This window comes from Leptonotus elevatus, chromosome 11 (genome assembly GCF_054856555.1).
Source record: "Leptonotus elevatus isolate MCC_2025b chromosome 11, RoL_Lele_1.0, whole genome shotgun sequence".
NCBI classification, from domain to species: domain Eukaryota; kingdom Metazoa; phylum Chordata; class Actinopteri; order Syngnathiformes; family Syngnathidae; genus Leptonotus; species Leptonotus elevatus.
In genome coordinates this window covers 23,317,112-23,340,835 of record NC_141249.1, presented here as the reverse complement: position 1 = coordinate 23,340,835, position 23,724 = coordinate 23,317,112, and the positions used below count along the sequence as shown (strand labels likewise).

The window sequence follows — 23,724 nt, the reverse complement described above, 5'->3', positions numbered from 1 at the left end:
CCAGCGAGTTCCCCCCCGTGGGTCGCCTCACGACTGTCGTTCTGGCTTGTGACCAAACCGGCCGGACTTCTTTGTCTGCTCATCTAGAACTTGAACATAGACTTGCTTGTTCTCGCTCGCTAGGGACAAGATGGAGTGCACCCCCCCCCCCCCCCCCCGCGCCGCTTAAGGCTGCCACATACATCTGAAAAGTCCAAATACACTAAACAAAGTGGCAGCGAGCATTCTTGTGACTGCGAGAACAAAGACGGGCTTCCTCAGTCGATGAAGGTGCAAGGAGCTGACTGCTGGTTTTGTCACGTTCTTGATATATTTTTGGTAGCTTTTATTGCCGGATATTTGTTATTTTGTCAGTTCTTTAAAGCTCTTTTTGTCATGTTTTTTCACTTTATTCACCAGAATTAGAATATATATTTTTTAAATGATCTTGTCAATTTAGTCTCTTTAGACCAGTACCAAATGCCCCACAGATTGGTACTGTTCTGTGTGGCCTTGTGGTTGGGGACCACTGATTTAAGAAGTACACTTTTTTTTTTTTATATATAGTTTTTACCATCAGGGGGCAGTGTAACGTTGTTTTAAAACACAGCTGTGGCAGCCAGGCAGGTCAAATAAGTGCACTATCCGAGTGATCATCATGACTGTACATTACAGCCCCTGCACGCACGCACGCACGCACGCACGCACGCACGCACGCACGCACGCACGCACGCACACTGACAGAACAAACTTCAGTCTCTGGGTCCCAACCCACGAGTTTTCCTGTTTTCTCCTGCTTTTGGAAGCAGCACAAGACGGGGGGTGGCTGATAGGCGGGTGGGCGGGGGACCCAGAACGACACGGGGAGCGCGACACATTGTCCCGGCGCTTCCTCTTTCACATTCCTGGCCTGATTGGGATCTTGGCCTCCTATGCGACGCTATTGTTCTCGCTTTCCAGCAGCCACAAGACCAGACGCATGTACAGCTGCCATCATCGGCCGTCTGCTTGTCACTGGGCTTGCAAAATTATGTGAGTTTTCAAAATTGGAGATTTTCCTTGAGAATTTATGGGACTACATGTGAATAAACAAGGAATTTACAAAACTCAAGGTTTGCTCGGAATAGGGAAGTTAAATATAGTTTATATTTAAACATACAGTGGATCCTTGCATACTCGCTGTTCAAGACCCACAGAGAATTTATTCTGCCAAATAACAAATGTACAATAATACAGCAAATATTTAGTTTCTTCAGGGGACTGGGATGGATTAATTAAATTTCCATTCATTTCAATGGTGGATGATGATTTGAGATAACATGTTTAAGTTTATCATTTGGGATCATTCCAAAATTCCCCATCTTAACTTCCCATGAAAATTTACAGAAATGTCCCACCTTGTTGCGACCCGACTTGTCACCATTCAGTCGTCCCTCCCTCTTGCCACCTCTCTGGCTGTATGAGTGATTCTTACTTGTAGCACAATGCGCTGCCTCAGCCTCTCTGCACCATCTCGGCTGAAGACCGACCTGCCAACCTTTCTTCTTGAATGTCTGATGGATTTGTTAGATCTGAATTTTTTGGGCACTGTCTTGTAAAAACACTTTTTTTCTCTCGCCTTGCTGGCACAACTGAACCCTACCTAGGGGCCTGTAGGGCAACAAGATGTTGTAGCGGTTAGCATGTTTGTGTCACACTTTTATGGTTCAGGGAAAACAAGATAACAAGTAGTGAGACTTTACGTCTATAATTATCTGTACTTGAGGTCATTATGGCGATATACGGCAATATCACTGCAGATGTGGTATCTGTAAAGTTTACAGTGGGGTTTTAAGCAAGGGCTTCTGTTTTTCTGTGTGGAACGTCCCATAACAAAAGCTGCTAAACATGATGGGTCTTCTGTTCAGGCTCTGATGTGGCAATTTTCCGCTATCTCTGCTTGAAAGAGGATATGGATGCCATGTACCAATCAATTGCCGTGCGTATCATCCAGAAATAAACGCCACACCTCAAATAGTCACCTCTTTTTTTTTTTTTTCCATATTCAGAAAATTATAGGAACAGGCTGTGATACAATATGGCAATATACCTTTCTGTCGTCATCTGATGCATCAATACATGAAATAATGTAATTAATTATTGTTCAAAAATAACCACACCTCAAATATACACTAGATTTTAAGAGGAAGTGCTTCTCTTTGCAGTGCTAAATATTGGGAAAAAAAATCATCACTGGCAAAAATATTATTACATAAATGCATTTGTGCAAATTAAGTGATTAATGACCTGCAACAAATGCCCTTGGTCACCATATATGAGCAAATATGGCAATTCTCCTGGAGCTCAGCACTAGTGTTTGTGGTGCACTTCCCATTATGTGACCTTTAGAGGTCTCAATTTTGTTTATGTGTAAGAGAGGTGACCACGGATTAATGGCATTTCCATTAATCTCACTGGGGAAAGAGGATTTGAGATGTCAAGGTATGAAAGTTGAATTTTTTTATTTTTGATTTGGTCTTATATCGCAGGTGAGACTGAAGCGTAACTCCCTCGATGAACGTGGACTCACTCTACAAGCTTTGTGTTTATTGAGAGTGGAAGCAGACGGACATTTAAGTGCAGTGATAAGGGCTATCGGCTCCCGCAGGCGGACGAGTTTAGCTCGCTTTCTGATGCCTTCCTACTTCTCACGCCGCCTGTCAATCTACCCCCTTTGCCTCTGCGTCTTTTTGACTGGGCAAGCAATATGGACTGGCTAGGGGCGTGGCCTGTCCTGTCCTCCTGCGTTATCTCCTTTGGAGCACGTCCGAGTCCCACCCTAGATAGTGCCCACTCGCCGTAACATCACAGGCCCACAACAAGTGCCGTGACTCTTTGCCTTCCCACAGGTAGCGTCGCAGCGCAGGGAATTGCTAAACTCTGTTCAAGTATGTCAGCGACTAGTTAGTCCAGACAGACAACTTTTAAGGGATGCGGCATCCAGCCTGCCTTCTTAACTCGCGCGGTAGCTCCCACGGCTCACACATGGCCTTCATCTCGGCGAGCGTGGAAGCTCCCGGCGGCGCTCTGATACCTTAGGATGGGGTGACAATGGCGTGGCACAAGCTGCTGGACGGTACGCCCGAGCGAATGAGCGGCAAGTTGAACATGGATTTTCTGAAGAACCTGGTGCCTGGCGGGGCCCAGGTGCCCAATGCTCAGGGGCCTCCTCACCTGCACGTCGCCGCCTCGCCGCAGGAAGCCGGCCCGCAGCTCATCCGCATGAGGAGGATGGGCCCGCTTTTCATGGGGGATACCATTGTGGAGGAAGACACCGCGGTCAATGGTGGCCCGGTTGTCACTTCTGCCGGGCTGCTACGAAATAGGAAAACTCACTTTAAAGGTATGATTGATTCCATTAGACTGTATTTTGTACTGATTGCGTCTTTGGAAAGGAACCGGACTGGAGCAGCTTCTTTCTTTTGACAGAAATCTTTTTGGAATTATTTAAAGAAGCGAATATTGATGCAATTTTAGATGGGAAACTGCAAAGAAACGCTACGGTTTATCAAGAATTACAAAATCAAAGTCAAACGACGTCATCGCACGGCGCAGTCACTTCCTTTTCTTCTTCTTCTTTTAAATTACTGGTGTATCACATCTCTATGGTATATACTGCCACTTGCAGCAGCGGTGCATAAGTCGCATGTCAGTTTTGGGCATTTTCTGTAAATTCACAATTGGATGGAAAACTTTCCGCTGTACTTTCAACAAACCTGAAGTAACATGTTAGTTCAAGGCTGGGGGGGGGGGGGGGTGCGTGCTATGTGTGTACCTGCTAGTGCACAGCAAATGGCACCTAGTCAGTCATGCCTTCTGTTTCTGTCTGGTCCCTCTAGCCCTCTAAGTTGTTTTTCCTCAGGCATGGTGGTTTCTTCAGCAGGGTAAACACAAAATTCCAATTGGGACAAAAATTAAGCGTTTTCCAAGATGACAACGACCTGGTTCTCAGATGTCTGTGAAAGATTCTTCTGAGCGATTATACTGTCGTGTGCGGTGTGTGAAGAGTGATTTATTTCAACAGAGTAATAACAATCACAGGTGGCAAATTACAGTCACATTACATTCACTCTATTTAAGGAAAAGTACAGATACTAAAAAACAACAACCTACTTTTACTAAAAAAAACCTCCTTTACTTACTTTTACTTAAGTAAAAGTAAGTAGTCAATTATACAATACCCATTTTCATAACTTTGGATAGTAGGGAAATAAAACTTGACTAGGCATAAAATAGTTTCCCTCTTTTATTCACTTGCAAAGTGCTTGGAAGAATGTAAAAAAACAACTAAACACTATCAAAACAATGTGATCCTACAGCTTTGCTAATGTTGTGAACTGAATAACAAAAAAATGCTAAATTATGTAATTATAATGCCTTAAAAATACACCTTACCCGTGTGTTTTAAAAATGTAACTAGCTTATTTTAGCATAGCAATGTACTTAATTACCGCAACACATTATTTCTCACCACGGACTGAGTGATGATCAATAGTCCCAGCCTCATTTTACATTCCCATTGAAATATTTTCACATTATTGGTATATAAACACAATTTGGAGGATTTGGAGGGACACGGCAACAGGGAAACTGTTTGTATTGCGTCTTCATTTGCTGATAAGACTGACACGCGGAAGAGGAAGTGGCAACCCAGATATTCGCCACACTCGTGATGATGACATGCTTGACTCCAACCTGCCAAATCCAGCCACTGTTATGTTTGACAGAACTCGTCCTCTCAGCGTCGGTTAAAAAAAGCATGCTTTATATACACCTTCTGCAAATAGTGACCAGTCCTGTTTAGTAGGAACAATACCTTTTGTTAGTACAAACTTTTACAGCAATAGCAAACCATTTTAGAGGTGCAGTACAGTCAGTGGTATATTGACTTACTTTGAATTTAAAAATTGAACTAAGCAACTTTGAGGAGGATGGTAGGAACACTGCTACAAAAAAAAACTACAAATGTGTTGACTGCTTTATGGCATACGTCACTTCTCCCTTTCCCTATTCATTACAAAAAGAGAAGTCAATTTGGGCTAAAAAAAAAAAAAACGACGCAATTTGCTTGTCCTCATGGGAAATGTGATCTTCCTTCAGGCATAACATTACCGCTTTTGTCCATATGGCGCCGCCATAATCAACATAAACTGAAAGTCCCTTAGTGTTGTTTCAACGTTAATGTTTGTGAATTGATTCATCGAATACCTCAATTACAAAAAACTTTGAAACGCTTTATTGAACATTGACAAATTAACACATAATATAGGCACATTCATACAAACACAAGCTGTATGTACAACTTATTAACAGTTAGCCAGTTAACAACCGGCAGCAGAAATGAGCTCACAACAGCCAACTGTTATTTATTTGGTGGCTCCCACGTCACTCACAAGACCTTGCCTCACATTTTTTCACAGATTTTAAAGTGTGCAGGTTGTGGACAATAATAATACATGCCATAAATAATCAAATGCACAAAAATTATGATTGACCATTTTCTCTTCACGTTTGGAGTTGATGCTTTAATTTTAGCGCACCCTACCAAAGCTTTAAGATGTGGGAAGCTAAACCCATATTGATTGAAAATTATCTTAGTTTCTACTAATAGAAATGCCAGGGTGAAATACTTTCAGTTTGATTTTGTTTATAGTGTATATCATGCATGTTCAGACAGCACTCGTGAATTTTAGGCTTGCTTTTGAATCTTCTTTTTTGTTTCTTCCCACCCAGGAAACCTCCACCGATTTCGCAAAACCTCCTTTTTACAGCATGCTCATCGTGGCCGGGACCGCAAGGGTGAGTTATTTTTATGTGAGAGAAAAAAAGTGATGTTTTGTTAAATTGAAGACATTCTGTCGGTAGCGTGTTGTGTTCATACCAAAGGATAATTTGCCCCGTTGTGATCTGAGCGCCACTCCCTTCTGCAGAACTGGCTTAGCCTGAGTTGGCTTTGAAGGTGTTGCTACTTTCCTGCTGTCATTTTTCACTTGGTGCACACATTATGTTGTCATTAGAGAGACACTTAAGTTTTTTGGTGTTGTTTTAAAACAAAGCCACGACTTTATTAGAGCATTTTAATTATAGGTACAGCACCAGGCTTTGTGTTTGTGATGGCAGATTTGGTTGTCCTCCTTTGTAGGTGATTCCACTCGATAAACAGTGGCTACATTGTGTTGTCATACAGCCTCCAAGTTAAATGACGAAAAGCTAAAGAATCCCTACTATGGTGCATTGAAGTGAGGTGTGAGAATTTAGTGGCAAATTTGCTACCTGTGTCATTTGTAGGCTTATGTGCCACTGGAGAAAATGTATACCACAAACCAGGGACTCCAGTTCAGCCCTGGAGTTTCAGGGCTCAGATCTGACCACTTTAGTTCACATTTTAATGAACATACACAATTTTATAGTTATTAGTGTATCACCGTACCAGATTACCATTCCCTCCAAAGATATTCACATTGCATTTGATCAAAAATCTAATTTGCAATTGAATGCGCTTACAAGATCATGATCAGTATTTATTTGAACAAGTATGTGAACATAAAATAGGCAAATGGACAAAAAGGGACTAATAGGCAAGTGTACATTAAATGTGCATTGCAGACTTTAAAATGTTAATATTAAAGATTTTTCTACATCATGTATGCTCCACCAATGCCCAGATGAGTACAAAGAGCCCCGACTTTTTAACTGCGACTGTGCCTTTCTCCTTCAAGTGTGGAGTGGTCGGGGCGAACACTAACAAGAAGAAGCCGGCTTGGAGCACAGCCCAAACTCCAGCTCACACTCCAAGAAAACTGAAAAAAACAACAACATTTTATTCGCGCGCATGTATTTGCACGCGCACCATGCATTAGCTTGACACTAAGGCTGCAGTTACACATTTAGGCCAGAGTTGGCAGCCGTGATTAAAAAAAGTGACAAAACTCCGCAATGCACCTTTTAAACATTTAGTCGAACTACTGTAAACCACTTATTCCCATGTCGGTTGTAGACTAGTCTGGATCTAAATTGCGCGTCCTCTGCCACTCCTCGTCTGGATCTAAATTGCGCTTCTTCTGCCACTCGGGCACCACTGGAGCGGAGGTCGGGGATCAAATTGCGGCTCCAATCGATTCTTGTTCCCAGTGCTGCCCTTCAGACAGGAAATGCATCTGTGGGCTTCAGGGAGATCCATCACCGGCTTTAAGTGGTGTACACTCATAACGATAATCAGGCCAAATTTGAATTTTGTCCCTCCACTGCGATCAAAGTCTGCAAGAGGACCAATTGTCAAAACTTTTACGCAAACGTTAAAAATGTGCATGTGTGTATCACAGCTTATCAATCAGGCCTGCGGGTAGGATGTCCGACTGTCAATCACAATCACTGTGCCTGCTTTTTAAACAGAACCACGAGCCTCAGTGATGTACATTCACATGAGATTATTTGATCAAGCAGTCACCCCCCCCCCCCCCCCCCCCCAACCCTGTTTCACCGGAAGTCGGCCCCTCCGAGCTCGAATGTTCCCAGAGAGAGGCAATGTTGTCGGTTCCTCCTCTGCATTCCTCAAACAAGCGAGCAGGGTTTACACAAAACAGTTCCTCCCGAAGTCTGGCTGCTTTGCTGATAACGGCGCTCTTAATGCGATGTCCTGTGTTTCTGGTTCACTCACAAACACGCATGACTTTGCCCTCATTTTGCTCAAGGAGGGAAGTATGTGCTCCAGTGTTAGTTAGCAGTGTCACAATACTGGTATGCCGCAAGAAGGCATTACTCAGCTTGTGTAATTGGACGATAACCAAAAACAACTTCAAGCCTAAAGTTCTATTGCAGTGGAGGTTGAAGAAAATGCATTCTGGGATGTTCAGATTTTGAAGCAGTCGAATGTAATTCGGCGACTCGATGGTAGTATTGCCTCCATGAGTGAAACTTGCGAGAATGATCATGCTTTCAATTTCTATAAGGGCGCTCGCGTGTGCTTTGCAGTTAGCGCCAGCCCGAGTCGCCATGGCAATGATAGCTATTCTTGCATTGGCACACCCTGGCAGTAGGGGGCAGTAGAGTTGCTCATTTGCATGAGACAGGACCGTCCACACAAAACAGGCAACTTCATGAAGTTTGAAAAACAGGGGAAAGGTCAGTCTGTCTAGCTCACGTGTGTCAAGATCCAGTCCTCGAGGGCCCGAGTCCCGCATTTTTTTCGAGGTTTCTCTACTCCAACGCACCCGATTGAATGATCAGGATAATTATCAGGCTCCTGCTGATGATCTTAAATATGAATAAATGTGAAGTGTTAAACGTGGGAAACCTCTAAAACATGCAGGACTCAGGCCCTTGAGGACCGGACTTTGACACCACTGATCTAGCTAATCTCTCTAACTAGCCATCTCTATAGCTAGCTTGCAGCTCATCTCTGGGAACTGTTTTACATGATAAAGAAATGTGTAATATATGTCTTGAAAAAACGTCAACGCAATAAACCTTGATGACAAAAGCTGATTCACGTTGCAGCTCTAGTCATTAAACATTCTTTAACTGCCCGTTCAAATAAGTGAGCCAGTGAAAAATGGTGAAACACCAACAATGTTGACAGTGACGTATTTCTGAATCCTTTTTTTTAAAACAGGAATCCTGGTTAGTTTAACATAACTTTCCGTCTTCCCCAGCACTTTCTTTTCTCATGTTCTTCTTGTGACACAATTTTTATGGCATATATTTGCGAAAGCTTTGTTTGAAATCCGTGTGGAGCAGTCGAGAAAATAAGCTTGCTCATCGGCAACCACATTTTCTACTCTCATAGATGTGACATAAGAAGTGAAAATCCTTTCTAAACTGTGCCACAACTTCGTCACTGTAATTTTCCTCCATTCATGTTCTCCACTCTCAACCTGCATTCTTCAATTCTGAGGCAGGGTAGGGCGGGTCTTGAACGGAATGCAGGCCCCAAAAATTAATCAGGCAAATAAATCAAGCCCGTCACTCAGCGGGGCTCCATCAGCGCTGACATTGCAGGTATGCAATGCTGTACTCTGCCGAGTCGCTGTGTTTCGAGACTGCAAACAACTGTAAAAATCTGCCTTTCAAAAAGGATCGCATCGTGAAATATGCCTTGATCCTCCTCCCACACCTTCTTCGGGAAGATTCATAACAGTGGAGCTCGTAAACTGACACTCCGGAACGAGATTAGATTTTCACTCCTGGAGTGCATATAAGTGCCGCATGTCTTTGTGTATTGTTACACCTCCAGAGGAGAACACAATGAATGAATTTTGAACCGTTTATGCGCTGGCTCTATTCTGAAACCTTTTTAAATAGATACAGTGCATCGCTGCTTAGATGAACAGTGGATAAAACCTCTACACACCCCTGTTCAAATGGCAGGACTGTCAAATAGAAGACAAAGATACATAATTTCAAAACTTTTTCCATGATTAATGTGACAGCTCTTTTGGGATATATTTTTTTTTTTTTTTTTTTTTTAAAGAAGTAAAGTAAAATAAAAAGTTAAGATGGTTGCACAAGTGTTCGCAACCCCAAATACAGTTTAGCTGTTATCTTCGTCAACCAAACATTTTCTTTATAACGTGCACCCCCACTCGAAACACGACAATCTGATTAATATTGCGTTAGTAGAATATGAATTAAACATAAGAATCCACCCGGATTGTCCATCTCAGGGGGCTGCCATTTTTACACTTGTCGAGTAAAAAAAAAAGACAAAATGCTGGTTAAAGAAGAACCACAGTTGCGGACTTTCTGTCAACCACAGGATTTGAATGTTTCCCATCAAAGGGATAATTGTATATTTTGTGGAAATGTGTATTTCCTTTCCTGGGGAGAACGGTTATGACATATTTATTTGCGCGTTTAACTCATTCACTTGCAGCCATTTTCACTGAAGCAACTCCCTTCACTCCTGGCTGTTATACTGGATTTTGACTGATTTTGCAAGGCACACAGAATATTGTGTTCTATTGCTATAAAAACATGGAACCTACCCAAAAAAATATTAGTCTCTTCCTTCATCAGGAAAAAATTGTATATTTCTATCTGTTTCCGTTTTGCAGCAATTAGCATTAGAATAAAGCTAAGTTTCATCATTATTCACAAATCTGCTTAGAACTGCGTAAATCGGCTTGTTTTCAACATGGCTATGTTTGATCTCTTTTGCGCTGCTGCCACCTGCTGGCCGTTTTTGTAATAACTACCATTTCTTCAACAGTTCTGTGCAGTTGAGAGGCTGCATCAAAGCCTTCTGTATGCTCAAGCATAAAAACGTATAAATACGTTTTGGGCACACTTAAAACAGAACGTATTTATACGTTTTTGGGAGCAAACGAGTTAATAGCTAGCCAAACGGCTGTTAGAGCTTGCCGTTAAACTCGAAATTTGATTTGTCTCTATTTGCATTGAGCGAGTGAACGCGTTATGTAATTTGCGGTCGAGAATCTCACACTCGTCCATTGAAAGGCATCGGGGTGGCACCACGGAGTGACTGCTTATGTCGATTGTTTGCTCTGGGCTCTGCCTGGTTTTTGCATAACTTGCGCATGTGACACAGCGAGAGATGAGAAATCAACCAAACGAGAGGGGACAAAGACCCTTTGTCTGTCGCGGCCCTTCCCCTCCTCTCATTTCCTTGGATATTTTGTTAACAAACATAGTCCACTGTTTAACTGCAAAATGACTTGTTGTCACGCGGATCTGCTTGGAGTGTCTGGAAAGACTGCCGTCGACACGAGATCAGAATATCACATTATTCAACTTTGTGTGACTATTATTGCTTATTGCTATAAAATATGTGTTGATTTCGGGTTTTGCTGTTGTCATTGCATGGAAATCTTTTCTTAACATACAGAATACAGTGGTGCCATGAAATATGACATTTTTAGTCTGCGCTTGTTACTCAAAACAATCATATCTTAAATCATCTTTCCTCTAATGGATGTTAGCATTAGCCTTAAATGAGTGAACTATGCAATTTGTAATTCTCTCTTTTTTTTTACCTTTAATTCGACAGCTTATATCTCAAAAAGTTGGGTCACTCCTATCTCAAGGCACTACTTTACTGTAAAAACCCATAAAAAAAACAAATTCAGTGACAGTGGGCGCACAATGAACTATAATTGTATTCTACACTAGTGCAAAAAACACATTGTTGAATGTCGATGAAAACTGAGCGTTATCAAACGCTTCTTTTTTTTTTTTTGAATCGCATTCAAATGCCGTTGTACATCATGGAGTGTCCTTTTACCCGATACTAGTCTGACTAAACTCATTAAGAAGCTATTATTGATTCCTGCAGTCAGGTTTACAAGGAAAAGGAAATGACTGCTTAGGCCTGTGAGCGACGTCAGCATGCGTAGGCTTTGTGCATCACAGAGTGTGCGTGTGCGCGTGCGTGCGTGTGTGTGACTTTGCCTCGTTAATAGTGCTGTGGCTGAACACTGATGTCATGCGTAAGTAAGCGTGTGTTTATAAGTGTGTAAGGAGGCTCTCACACTCGCAGCCTTTAAGATGGTAGTACGTTTTTACCCTGTTTGGCCAGGTGTGAAGGCGGCCATTGAAATTCATGCAGAAAGTCTGGTCAAATGTGTCTTGGATAAAATGCATATTTAGCGAGTTTGGGGTACTGGTCGATACCATTTTACACACAGGTGGTGGTGTCCAATCTCTGGCTACCTCAGATGGTAGAGAGCTACTGGAGGACTGTACTTGCATGATTTGGCAGCTATGTTGGCTGAAGATCTATCATGTCAAAGTCAAAAGCAAAAGCAGTAACTTTGAAACAATGCATAGTCACGCCGCACAGGAAGGCATGCTTAATTACTGCTGTACTTCAGGTTTTTGATTGTTTTATGAAATGTTGTTCATCCAAATATTTATTCTAAATATCACTTTACTACTGCGATAGCAAAGCTTAGTGATGGACTACACATTTTTAGACTTGCATACAAATTTATGTTATGCCACCGCTGTGGACAAAAATTGAAAAAAAAAATGGCCAATTTTTTTAAAATAATTGACATATTATATTATGCATTCCGTTTGATTGCTTTAAATCTATGGCTTAAAAGTTTTTTTTAGACCAACATTGTAATCCATCTGACTAGCATAGGTCAGATGGATTACACAAAAACATGTTCCGACTTCAGTTAAAAAAAACTAATAAAAGATTGTCGCCCACGGTGCACTAAACCAGATAAAAGTCTGAAAAAAATCGGCAAAAAAGCTCACTCGTAACAAAAACTGAAAATGTGCACAAAAATGACTACAGACTCGAATAATTGACACAACCTGGACAAAACATGGCGAAATGGATTAAAAACTAATTCTGACAAACATGACAAAAAGTCTGACGACATCAGACAAAGCATCCTTGAGTTAGTCTACGGCGCCTTCCATCCAAATTTGTCACTAGTTTGGGGACGGAACGCCGTCCTAACGGAGGGCAACTTGTCCGCTGCATGCGCCTAACACACTGATTTGAGGAAGTGCTGCCTCTTTGACTGAAAATGATTTCATGCTTTTACCGTATTTATGGGCTTAACCCCAAAAATGAGCTATGTATTTCATGCTTGTTTTCTTTAGACTCTGTGCTAGTCATCATCATAAGAAAATCTGATAAGTCAATGAGGGCGGGGTTAGCAATGGCTCATTTGGCTCATATGTGACAGGACCGCCCCCTCAAAACATGCTGTAATTCTCCACCCGTGTTATATTTGGGCACCTGGAAACTGTTTGAAATTGTGAACAAAAATGCATAACATGTCTCCTATTAGATTGTTTTGGAATCGCAGAGTCATATTGTCTTATATATTTATTTTCCAAAGGCGTAGCCCTGCTGGTTGTGTTGTGATCGTGCGACCCTCCCATTGTTCCTTCCCCTCCCACAACAGTCAGCGATGACGCATCAGTTATTACGTGCCGCTTGACAGGAAGTGGCTTTTCATAGGCCAGCAGCCAGAGGGGGCGGTTAACGCAGCGTTCCGCACAGTAGCCGCTCTGACACCGGCAGCATTTTGATGACATCACTGCCACAGAACCCGCCCGCTCTCTTTCGGTCTCTGTTCTCCCGCCTCCTTCTGTTCGCTGTCAAAACAAGCGCGCCCGCTCTCTCTCTCTCACTCTTTTGGTCTGTGTGAAAGAACGATGCTTGGGAAGGGGAGGAGGCTGCCTGCGAGCGAATAGGGAGGGAGAGCGCTTCGAGGGGGAGCTGAAAAGGGGGGGGGGCTGTACTCGCAGGCTAGTACTGGCACATTCACACACAGGAAGAGCAGCGGAGAGGAAATATCGCAGTGCGTTGTTAATACATTTTCTTTCCTTGCACTATTTTTTATTGCTTTTTACCTCCTTTTTTTTAAAACAGCAAGTTTAAGCCACTTTCTGGATTATTATTCCATGCCCTGCATGAAGGAGTCGGTGGATTGGCACTCGAGTGGATTGCTTCACTAGCTTGCCAACCCCAAAACTTGGAGCTAACTACCTGGTGGCACCTCTCTACAGGGTCTAGTACCACTCTTCCCAAGATGCTACTTTTGGCCGCTCCCTGTGGGGGGTAACGCCAGTTCTGTTTATTTAACGAATGGCTTTGGTGACGAGCAGCCAAATTGAGCAGAACCGTGCGAAAATTGTGCCTTGCTGGACCATGCCAAACTTTTGAGTCGGTGCCGCCATGCTGAGCCTGCAGGATTCGGTCTTCTTCGAGATCAGCATCAAATCTCTGCTCAAGTCGTGGAGCAGCAGCTGTGAGTAGCTTCTGTTTACATACCGCAATCTTATCTGCGCAGCATTGTTGCATTGAGGCCCCCCCCCGAATCTTGAACCTGTGTAAGGATTACTAATGGAGTGTCAGGATGACTGATTGTCTTCAGTCCAGACATAGTCGGGTTTGCGTAGTGCAGGTGGCTGCGTTCAAGCCCATCTTTCCTTCTCACTTCCTCCAGTAAAACCTTGCTACTGATGCGTAGCGAGCAGGGTGCTCAACTACCGATGTGCGTACATACCGACAATCATACCAAATTTGAGCGTTTTCCCTTCATTGTGTTTCAATTCTGCAAAGGCCGTATTCGTGGTCGTCTCTAAAAGATTATCCAGAGTAGGGATGTCCTTGATTACTCTTGTTAGACTTATATTTGAAGGTAAGCTGTTTAAATAAGTCACATTTAAAAAAAACTTTTTTTCTTTGAACTCCGACGTGACTGCTCAGCAAGCTGTTTGGCAATACTGTTTCCTTTCCCCCCCCAAAAAAGGAAAAAGAAGATATTTTTCAGCCAAAACCAATCGACAGAAAATAATGCGATCTGCTCTGATTTTCGATCTTGTAATCTGATCGGGACAACTATAATCTTGAGCGATTATCCTGTGTTTGAGAGTGATTTTCCTCCCCTTTTTACTCGTAAAATGGTTGGGCGCGCTAATTGTACGGAAGGGTACATACAACCCAATTTTTAAAATGTGAGAAATACCACACGTGACAGTAGCAAGAGTGACCCGTAGGGGCAGTGCAGCTCCACAGGGCAGCCATATTGATGGGAAATACAAAGAAGAAGAAAGAATAGTAATAGTTACAGCTAGGCTAACCGGTGCTTCTCTGGTAATTACTTTATAGAGGGTCAGTCTTGGTATTTTTCCTGTGGCGAATGACTTGAGAGACGCAATCAACAACCCAATCAGTTGCTCCTCGATTTGCGTCCTGCAACAGTACTAACTACAGGGACCTTCCTGATTGGCCATCGCTCCGTATGATGGTCTCATGATCGGCCCAACTTGTGTTGACCGCACACGTAAAAGTTTGCCAACCTGAATACCGAACAATAGTCAGACAGCACCAACCGAAATCACTCTTAGTTCATCCCATACCACGGGGCAATCAATCACCTCAGTATAATCGTTTATAGACATCCAAAAATCTTTGAACGGAAAGGAAGGACAATAAGATAGAATCCTCCCGTTGTTTGAAAACTCGTCTCTGTTGGGAATTTTTCAGATACCGCGGGTTTGTAGTTGATTTGTAGAAACATGCTAACAAAGACAGGCTGCTAATGGAGGCTATACTTCTGACATCACAATCGCGTGTATCAGAGCACCACCCATCACTCACGAAACAAATTCAAGGTTATGTTAATATATTACAATTAATGCTGAGTTGAAATGGATGTCTGCAGCCAGCTATGCGAGTTAGTGTGTCTACAGATAATGAAATAAATACCATTCACTCGCTATCAAGTCAGATAACCAGCTACTAACTAATATAGCTTGCATTGGTTCGTTAACGCTTTGGCAGAGAAGAGAAGACAAAATTGATTTACCCAAACACTTCAAATAATACATCAAATATACTACTTTGGTTCGAGGTCATCATACCATCAAAATCTGACACCAGCCCGTGGGCCAGTGCCTACTTAACAGTTACCAGGAAGTAGAAAGGCTAATGCTCACTGTCAACTGTGTTTTACCACCCAAATCTACTTTGTCTGCTTCATTGTGCAGCACTCAACGCAAATCTCAGTCCCTTAATTCCCCCCCACGCTCCACCCAACCCAACGCCTGCTTTTATAACCCTGCTCTCCATCCCCTCTGGGGCAGCTAATGTTTCCTGACTATCGATCCGTCTTCCGCCTCTGTCCCGTTATTAGCTTCCCGGGTTTACTCCAAGAAATCCAAAAGGCACTCAATCCGCAATCCGCCCCATAGATTATGGACAAATGGAGACACTTGCGCCATTTTATTGCGCCAGAGATTTGCTGTAAGCGTGTAACCTCTGTCGCCAATTTCAGCTGCGAGTCTCTAAACTGAATGTTTTTGCTCTGCTCCCACACTCATGAATTGGGACCAAAGCACCACATAGGTCTATTGTGTCATCTTTGTTACTAAACGTTGATAGCATGATTCAGTCCATACGTGCTATCATGCAGCGTTGAGCATTAATGCCCCCGGAGGCATACATATACTGCACAATAATGACCTTTCAATGGAGCTTTAAGCACACTGATGACTCATCATTTTTGTGCCATTACTGCGGAGCGCAGTGTCACAAGTGTAATTAACATGCAGCTACAGTATGGTATAGATTTAGCCTGCTGTATGTGTGAAACCAACAGTTGCACAGGCTTAAAGTCACAACCCGATTGGACAGAACTGTTTTCGTATGGGACGAAGCTTCAAAACATTACTGCTATCGTCTGTTACATACACATATTTTGCATACAGTATCTCTCAACCTCTCACATATTGTAAATATTTTATTGTATCTTTTCATTTGACAAAACTGAAGAAATTACACTTTGCAACAATGTGAAGTACAGTAATTTCTGGACTATTAGGCACACCTGACTATAAGCCGCGCCAGCTAAATTCGAGTTTGTTACACATATAAGCCGCACCCGACTCTAAGGCGCAGGTGTTTTAATGTTACCGCACCGGGTTCCCGCTAATTTATTTTCCATAATGAGGGCGCAAATTGTCTCGCTCTCGTTTTCTCTCTCCTACTGTATTTGAGCTCACTTGGTTTGTTTTGCTCTGCCTGATGCTCTTGCGCTTCCTTTATAGTGCGTCCCCTTGTGATCTGATGGATAAGCCGCACCTTTGTATTGACCGCAGGGTTTAATGCAAGTGAAAAAAGTAGCGGCTTATAGTCCAGAAATTACTGTAGTCTGTGTACAGCTTGTATAACAGTGTAAATTTTATGTCTCCTCAAAATAACAACACAGAGCCATTAATGTGTTGTTCAGTTTGTATTTTGTTTGTAAGGTCATGGTTTGAGTCACGTTTGGTACTATAAGCAAACAAAATGCAAAAAAAACTAACTGTTCATCTTTTGTGTGAACAGGAACACATTCAATAAAATTTTAAATGAAGCTAAGTTCTCAATCTGTCCAAAATCATCTGCTTATCAGCACTCACAATTCTCCAATAAGTGAAATGTAATTGTAATTTATTGAAATATATTGGGTGTTTCGTAAACTAAAAGAGCTAAGGAAAAGGGCTTTCGCCTTTTCTTTCGCAGAAAGTGCAACATCAATAGATTATCTTTGTAGGAGAGTGCAATGATGCATTTTCCTAAAAAGAAGACAGGTTTGTCTTATTTTTAGGAAAGTGCAGCCTCAATAGTTTGATGTTGCATTTTTCTTAAAAATACGACAGTTTGTCCTCTGTTTAGAACAGTGTAACATCAATGTTGGTCTTCATTTTAGGAAATTGCAACATTAGTAGTTCATCTTCTTTTTTGGAAAGTGCAACATGGTTTGCCTTCTTTTTAGGAAACGAACAAAGCCGGCATGTGCAGCAGCTTGAACAATGGGAAACGTTATGCTGTAAAAACACAATGACATTTATTATTGCTTGGCTCAATCTAAATATCCTGGCTGAGAGAGGCTGTTTAATTGCAGCTAGAGTTTGCTTTTGCACCGCGCAAGTTTATTTTCCGTGCTGCACTGCTATTCATGAGTGAAGGCTTGTTGCCGTCGTTGTCCGTACCTGTATGACTCCCGAACAAAACTGCATTGCGATCAATAGTGCAACAAGCAGGCCATTCTCCACTCTTTCATACTGTCCCAACCCTCCCCGTGTCCCCTACTTTGGTTGCCAGTTCCTCGTCAACACAAACGAGATCGTCTTCAAATCAGAAAGCCGATCACAGCACCTTCCTTTCATGCTCTTTCTGATATCCTCTCCCCGCCTCCCAAATTTTTTTTGTACTTCACCACTAGTTAAAGTACTGTATCTTGTTCTTACGTGTCAGTATCGTGGGTTGTTAATAGCTCATCAGTCAACAACCAGGGAAAAAAAGTCCTGGATTATCTGTGTTTTAGTTGTAACTTGTCACAGCCAGAGCGTGTTGGGACACAATAACACATTTGGCACTGCCATGCCACATCAACAGCAGCAGGTCTTTTGTCTGGTAAAAAAAAAAAAAAAAGGGGGGGGGGGCTCTCTGCTCTGCATTCCAGCTGTATGTGTGAGTGTGCTGTTATTGCTGGTTGTCCTGACAGTGGAAGTGAGCAGGCCGCCGGGAGTTTTTTTCCCTTTTCTTTTTTTATTTCATTAGAACTGTGACAAGGTGGAGTCACTAATAGTTGTGTAATCGTGTTTCTTAAGTGAAAAGCAGGGGTCGTGTACATTGAGCAACATAGTGTAACAAACCCCCAAATAAAATCCAAAACAAAACATGTTTTCATGCGGCTTGCCAGTTGGCTTGCATCATATTTTTAGGGAGCAAGATCTTCGGGACACTCCGATACCAGTTTTATGGAAATCTAGTTGAGCATAAACTTTTAAAGTGTCTTGAATTTCACCTTGCACCATACCGCGTTTCCTAAAAAGAAGGCAAACCATGTTGCACTTTCCAAAAACCACAAAAACTTAAGTTCATATTATTACAGTTTTAAATTGTATTATTAATAATTAACATTAATATATTAAGGTAACCAATCAATTAAATAAATACTTAATTGTTAAATGCATTTTTTTCCCACTAATGACTTATTGTGATTAATAAAATTAACCAATTTATTAATTATTTAATGAGATGAATTAATACAAATTATTTTTTAGGATACATCACTAGTTTCTCTTTTTAGGAAAATGTGACATCAATAGCTCTTGTGCCACATTGATATCTTGTCTTTTTAGGAAAGCGCAGAATGGTCTGTTTGTCTTCTTTTTAGGAAAGTGCAAGTACTTTTTTTTTTCTAGTTCGACATAAATGGTTTGTGTTCTTTGTTAGAAAGTGGTGTGAAAATAAAGACACGATTCATCATGTTCAAAGTAAATACAATTAATAGCTCTGGTATAATACTGAATATTTTACCCCTTAAGGTTTTGAGTGCTGCTCTGGAATACTTTGTAGTCCCTGAATTTGTTTGAATGATTCTTGTGACTACTCACACTCATTACTTGGCAGCTGATAAAGTGTAATGCACATGCCGCTGACGGGACTAAAGCAGAACTGAGAATTTGCTGAAAAGTCGCCCACAAAATGGCGTCACATTCGTCATTTTTCCCAGTCCATTGGAGGTCATCCTTAGAAAAGAATGGAAGTTTGGAATGCCACAAATGACTGGCATGTCCTAGACAGAACAACTTGTGAGGGGAGGGGGCGGGCCTATCAGCACGCTTTTGTTGTTTTTCTTCTTTGTTGATGTTGACAAGTGCAGCATTGGCGCGTCTTTGTGTGAGAAGATTAGGATGCCCACAGCGTCGATTGGTTATTAGGGTAGAGGCCGGGCCGCGTGACGACATCGCAGTACAGTAAACAAAGACGAGGATGGCTTGAAAGATTCTTTGTGCTGCAGGACAACATGACTGCCACACACTAAGACACGCTACTGGCGCCACAATGTGCTCAACAAACCAAGAGAGAGAGTAGAGTTGTTCATTTCCCCAAACGTCTTTCTGAGCAAGCCAGGTGCGATGTCAACAATTTGGTTACATTTCGGAATTTCTCCATTCGTGTCTGTCTTCTCCCTTGAGTCAATTCAAGTTTTGATTTGTATAATGAATGGTCACTGGTCACCCCAGCCATATTTGTGTGGTCCTACAGTAGTAGCTGTCCATGTTGACACAAATATTTACAAAACAGTACAAAAAAACTGACAAGAGATCTGAGAGGACAAAAATATAACAACTGACAAAAAGACAGAAAAATCAGGCAAAATACATGCCAAAAATATGACAAACTCACAACACATAGGACTACTGTCCAATTGTCAAAACCTGAAGAAACATTTTTAAAGAACTTAAAAATGAGACAAAAACAGATAAAATGCGAAAGAAACAAGTGGAATAATATTACAAAAATGTGTAAACAAAACATACAAACTGACAAAAGTCTTACAAAAATGTAGCATAAAATAGACAGACAAAAATAAAATACAACAAAAGAATTGCAAAAATGTGACAGCTTGGACAAAAATCTGGATTTTTTGTTGTTGTAACTTTTTGACTGAAACTTAGATTTATTATGGCAAAGTAGGCTACAGGCAAACATCTGAACCCCCCAAAATAAACAAAATGCTGATTTAAAAATACACACACAGAAAAAACAAAAATTGAAGACACGGATGCAAAGTGGAAAAAAATGTAGAAAAACAATGTCATGTTTTACATGCTTGTGAAGGGAAGCTTTTCACCTCCTGACAAGAAGGCAGAAACGGAGAAGCAGACTCTTCCTGTGAGGGGAAGATGAGGTAAAGGCGTCCTTGTTGTCGCCACCGCCGGCTTACATGGCCACACTCGCAGCCATTGTGGGCCCAGACTGCAAAGTTGTGCTTACAGCCCTCACATAATTCTCATACACACCATTCAAAGTTTTGACTGTGAACTGGCTGTGTGACAATGCGTTTCATGGGGGTTAGTGTCATTTTCTTCAAGCCTTTTGAATTGGAAATGGCCGCTATTGCTATTCACGCTCGGGTCATGTAGCGTGTGGGCCTGTGTTATCGCATGTGAATTCATTTCATCGGTCTTTGACCTAAAAGGCTTGCTTGCAATGTGCTTGAGTCAAATGGCAACATTTTACGACAAGAAACACTCGCCTGATACCCAAATGCTCTAAACAATTATTTGTTTGCACGCAAGCCAGGCAAATGATTTGAGCTACATGCAAAATGCACACCTGTGTTCAGTCATGGTGAGCTCAAAGGTAGCTTAATAACTAAAAAACATTTATTCTTTTAGTTTTTTTTTGACACACCAATATTCTCATCCCAAAGATGTCTAGATCTAAAACCTTCCCTTCCTTATTTTTGTCCCCGTCTGACATCTCCATCTTTCACTTACGCCTGACCTCTGCCTTTTTGTCCCATAGCTTCCGCGCCGGTCAGCAGCAGCAGCGTGAGTAGACGGCGCGCCCCCGTCTCGGCGACTCCCCTCCCGTGGGAAAAACACAACCTCGCGGCCATGTCCATCATCACCATCGACCCCGAGCTCAAGCCCGGGGAGTTCGTCATCAAGAGCCTGTTCGCCGAGTTCGCCGTGCTGGCCGAGAAGAAGATCGAGATGGTGATGGCCGAACCGCTGGTGAGTGGCCTCTTAACGACCTCGCCGCCACCTCATAAATGCCGGAGACGTGAGCGGGAAGCTCGTTAGGTTTATGTGCGCGGATTCATACTTAACACGCTGCACTGATTGTCCTCCGCCGCATAATTTGGGACGAGCGCTCCCGCACTCTGAAAGTTGCTGAATAGTTTGTTTTGATAAAAAAAAATTATTCATTCTTAGTTTTGAATGAAATTATGATTAATTCTATTTTAATTTCATAAAATAACTATTAAATTGTTAAAACATCAAAATTGTATTCATAGTTATAGGAAACAAGTCGTTTTTTTTTAACCTGGTTTAAAAGCATTTACACTTATTGGTATTTTTTTAAATATTTATTATGCACTCAGCAAATCAGAGGACCGTATTGTACACCAGTACTGAGGGAAAAAAAGCTTTTAAAAACTTTTTTTTCAATAAATCAAAGAACTAAACTAAGAACAAGTTATTTAATAGAGCTAGAAGAGTAATTGTAAATCTATACAATAAAACGAGAAATGCAAGCGATAGTATTACAGAACTCCTGCTGTTAACAGTCATACTTGTTTAAAAAAGTTAACAGCTAGTTAATAAAACATTACATCTTAACTTTTATGACCAATGATAAAGGCATAATGACTTATTTAAGATGCATTTTTTTTTATTTTCTCTAGATGTTATAAAGGTGAAAATATCATTATATCAGAAGTGTTGGAATAAAGCTGAGAAAAATGCTATCAAGTTAAATATCTTAACGCTAAAAATGTTGAGGTGAGAATTGTGATCACAACTAAGAATGTTTGCACAGTAAGGACACTGTGATTATCCTACTGTATCACTTGCTTGATATTTCAATCTTTTCCTCCCTCAGGAGAAACCTCTGTCCCGTTCTCTCCAGAGAGGGGAGGATGCACAGTTTGACCAGGTCAGTGCGGCAGTGTGAATATGCCCCCCCCCTCCCCCCCCTCCCCAAGCCAGTCAGCTGCCAAGTTCCATACTGCACTTTGTGCGCAGTATTCGAATCCCCCCCAGTTGTGGCCAATCAATGGCCCATTCAACGGCCCATCTTGTGTACAATGGGGCCCGCTGCAGAGCTTTGTTCACAACAACACGAGGCCGATGAGGAGAATATATGGCGAGGGAAAGTCGGGCCTGCGTGGAAGCGCTGTGTCATCCTCGCCACTAAATCTGCCACTGGCTGCTGCCGTGTGTGCGAGTGTGCGCGTGTTTGTTTGTGTGTCGTGTCTGTTTTTGTTTTTGTTTTTGTCTTTCTGTGTCGCCGATGTATCTGTCTGTTTCAGGATACTTGTGTGTGTGTGTGTGGCTGCCTGGCGCCACGAGGGGCAGCGGTGGGCGTGTCACTTGCGTAACTCCGCTGGCCGTCGTCCACAGGCGACGCCCTGCATGCCCGCTGACCGCCTGCCACGTTCAAAACATTTAACTGTCGCGTGTTTGTTGTCACATAAGCATTCGAGTTTTAGTTTCTGCTGGGAGTTTTTTGCACATCTAGTTTGTCCTGTAGTGTCACTCATATAACTCATTCACTGGTAGCCATTTTCCCTGAAGCAACCCCCTTCGCTCCCGGCTGTTTTACTGGATATGGAGTTAAGCAGCAAAATTCAGCTGTTTTTATCCATCTCAGGGAGTGGCCATTTTGCCACTTGCTGTCGTGTGAAAATGACATCACAGTTGCTCAGCTGTTTTCTGAAGCTGAGCCGTGATTGGTCGCTACCTGAGCCCAGAAAAGGACAGTGGCAAAACGGCCGGCCCATGAGATGGATAAGGCTGCATTTGGACTGTTATTTGTGGGTTGTGATGATTTGTATTCATTTTTTGCTCTGCTTTTCCAGTTAATAAGCTCTATGAGCTCCATAGCCGAACACTGTTTGCCCTCCCTGCTGCGTACTCTGTTTGACTGGTACCGGCGGCAGAGCGGCACCGAAGACGAGTCGTACGAGTACAGGCCTCGTTCCAGCACAAAATCCAAAGGGTGAGCGATGCCTCGTTAAAGTTGATCAAGTTTTCGTTTCTGCAGTATTTCCCTCTCATGACTCCCTTTTTATTGTTTTTGTTTTTTCAGAGATGAGCAGCACCGAGATAAAGACTACCTTCTCGAGCGGAGGGATTTAGCCATAGATTTCATGTTTTGCCTGGTGTCAGTGGAAGTTCTCAAACGGGTGAGCTATTGTTGCCGCTTTGAACGCTGCTTTGCAGGAAGTGTAAGAAAAATACAAATTCCTCTACTGAGTCACTTTGGTGCCATATGCATTATCCCTCATTATTATTTTCATCTATGAATAGCTCACAGAAAGATGTGTTTTTCCTCTCATTTAAAAGCGTAATTGTTTTAGGAATGTGCGGTACTGTTGTCATTGAGACCTTTAGCCACAGGGGCTGCCTCATAAATCAACACTTCCACCATTTCCAGCCTTGGTGCGTGGCCAAAGGGGACCGTCCACATTTTGAAGCAACATTCCCAAAGCCGTACCCCCGGGAGACCGGCTCTAACTTGCCCTTGGCCCCTGGAGGAAATGAAATGTCGCAATGCGAAAAAAAAAAAAAGAATGAAAAATGTACCACTGCTGACCAATAAGAGTAATTTTATTTGTGTTTGTCACAGATTCCTCTTCATCCAGTGCCAGACGCTTTAGTACACGAAGTTCTAAACCTGGCATTTAAGCACTTTAAACACAAAGAGGG

The 23,724-nt window shown here is 42.2% G+C and overlaps 1 protein-coding gene across 8 annotated transcripts in view; it reads left to right on the top strand.

Annotated features, from left to right (window-relative positions):
* Positions 1-23,724, top strand: part of fryl (furry homolog, like) — a 78,731-nt gene that overhangs the window by 9,244 nt on the left and 45,763 nt on the right. For 5 of the 8 annotated variants that reach the window (XM_086090291.1, XM_086090287.1, XM_086090286.1 and 2 more), the window contains exons 1-7: positions 2,809-3,361; positions 5,752-5,817; positions 20,813-21,024; positions 21,896-21,949; positions 22,875-23,014; positions 23,105-23,201; positions 23,645-23,724. In XM_086090291.1, coding sequence (XP_085946417.1) covers positions 3,070-3,361; positions 5,752-5,817; positions 20,813-21,024; positions 21,896-21,949; positions 22,875-23,014; positions 23,105-23,201; positions 23,645-23,724 — 941 coding nt within the window. In that variant the 5' untranslated portion in view covers positions 2,809-3,069. Of the gene's footprint in view, positions 1-2,803; positions 3,362-5,751; positions 5,818-13,263; positions 13,752-20,812; positions 21,025-21,895; positions 21,950-22,874; positions 23,015-23,104; positions 23,202-23,644 lie in introns of those variants that run through there. The other 3 variants (XR_015096570.1, XM_086090289.1, XM_086090288.1) reach the window with 3 other exon arrangements.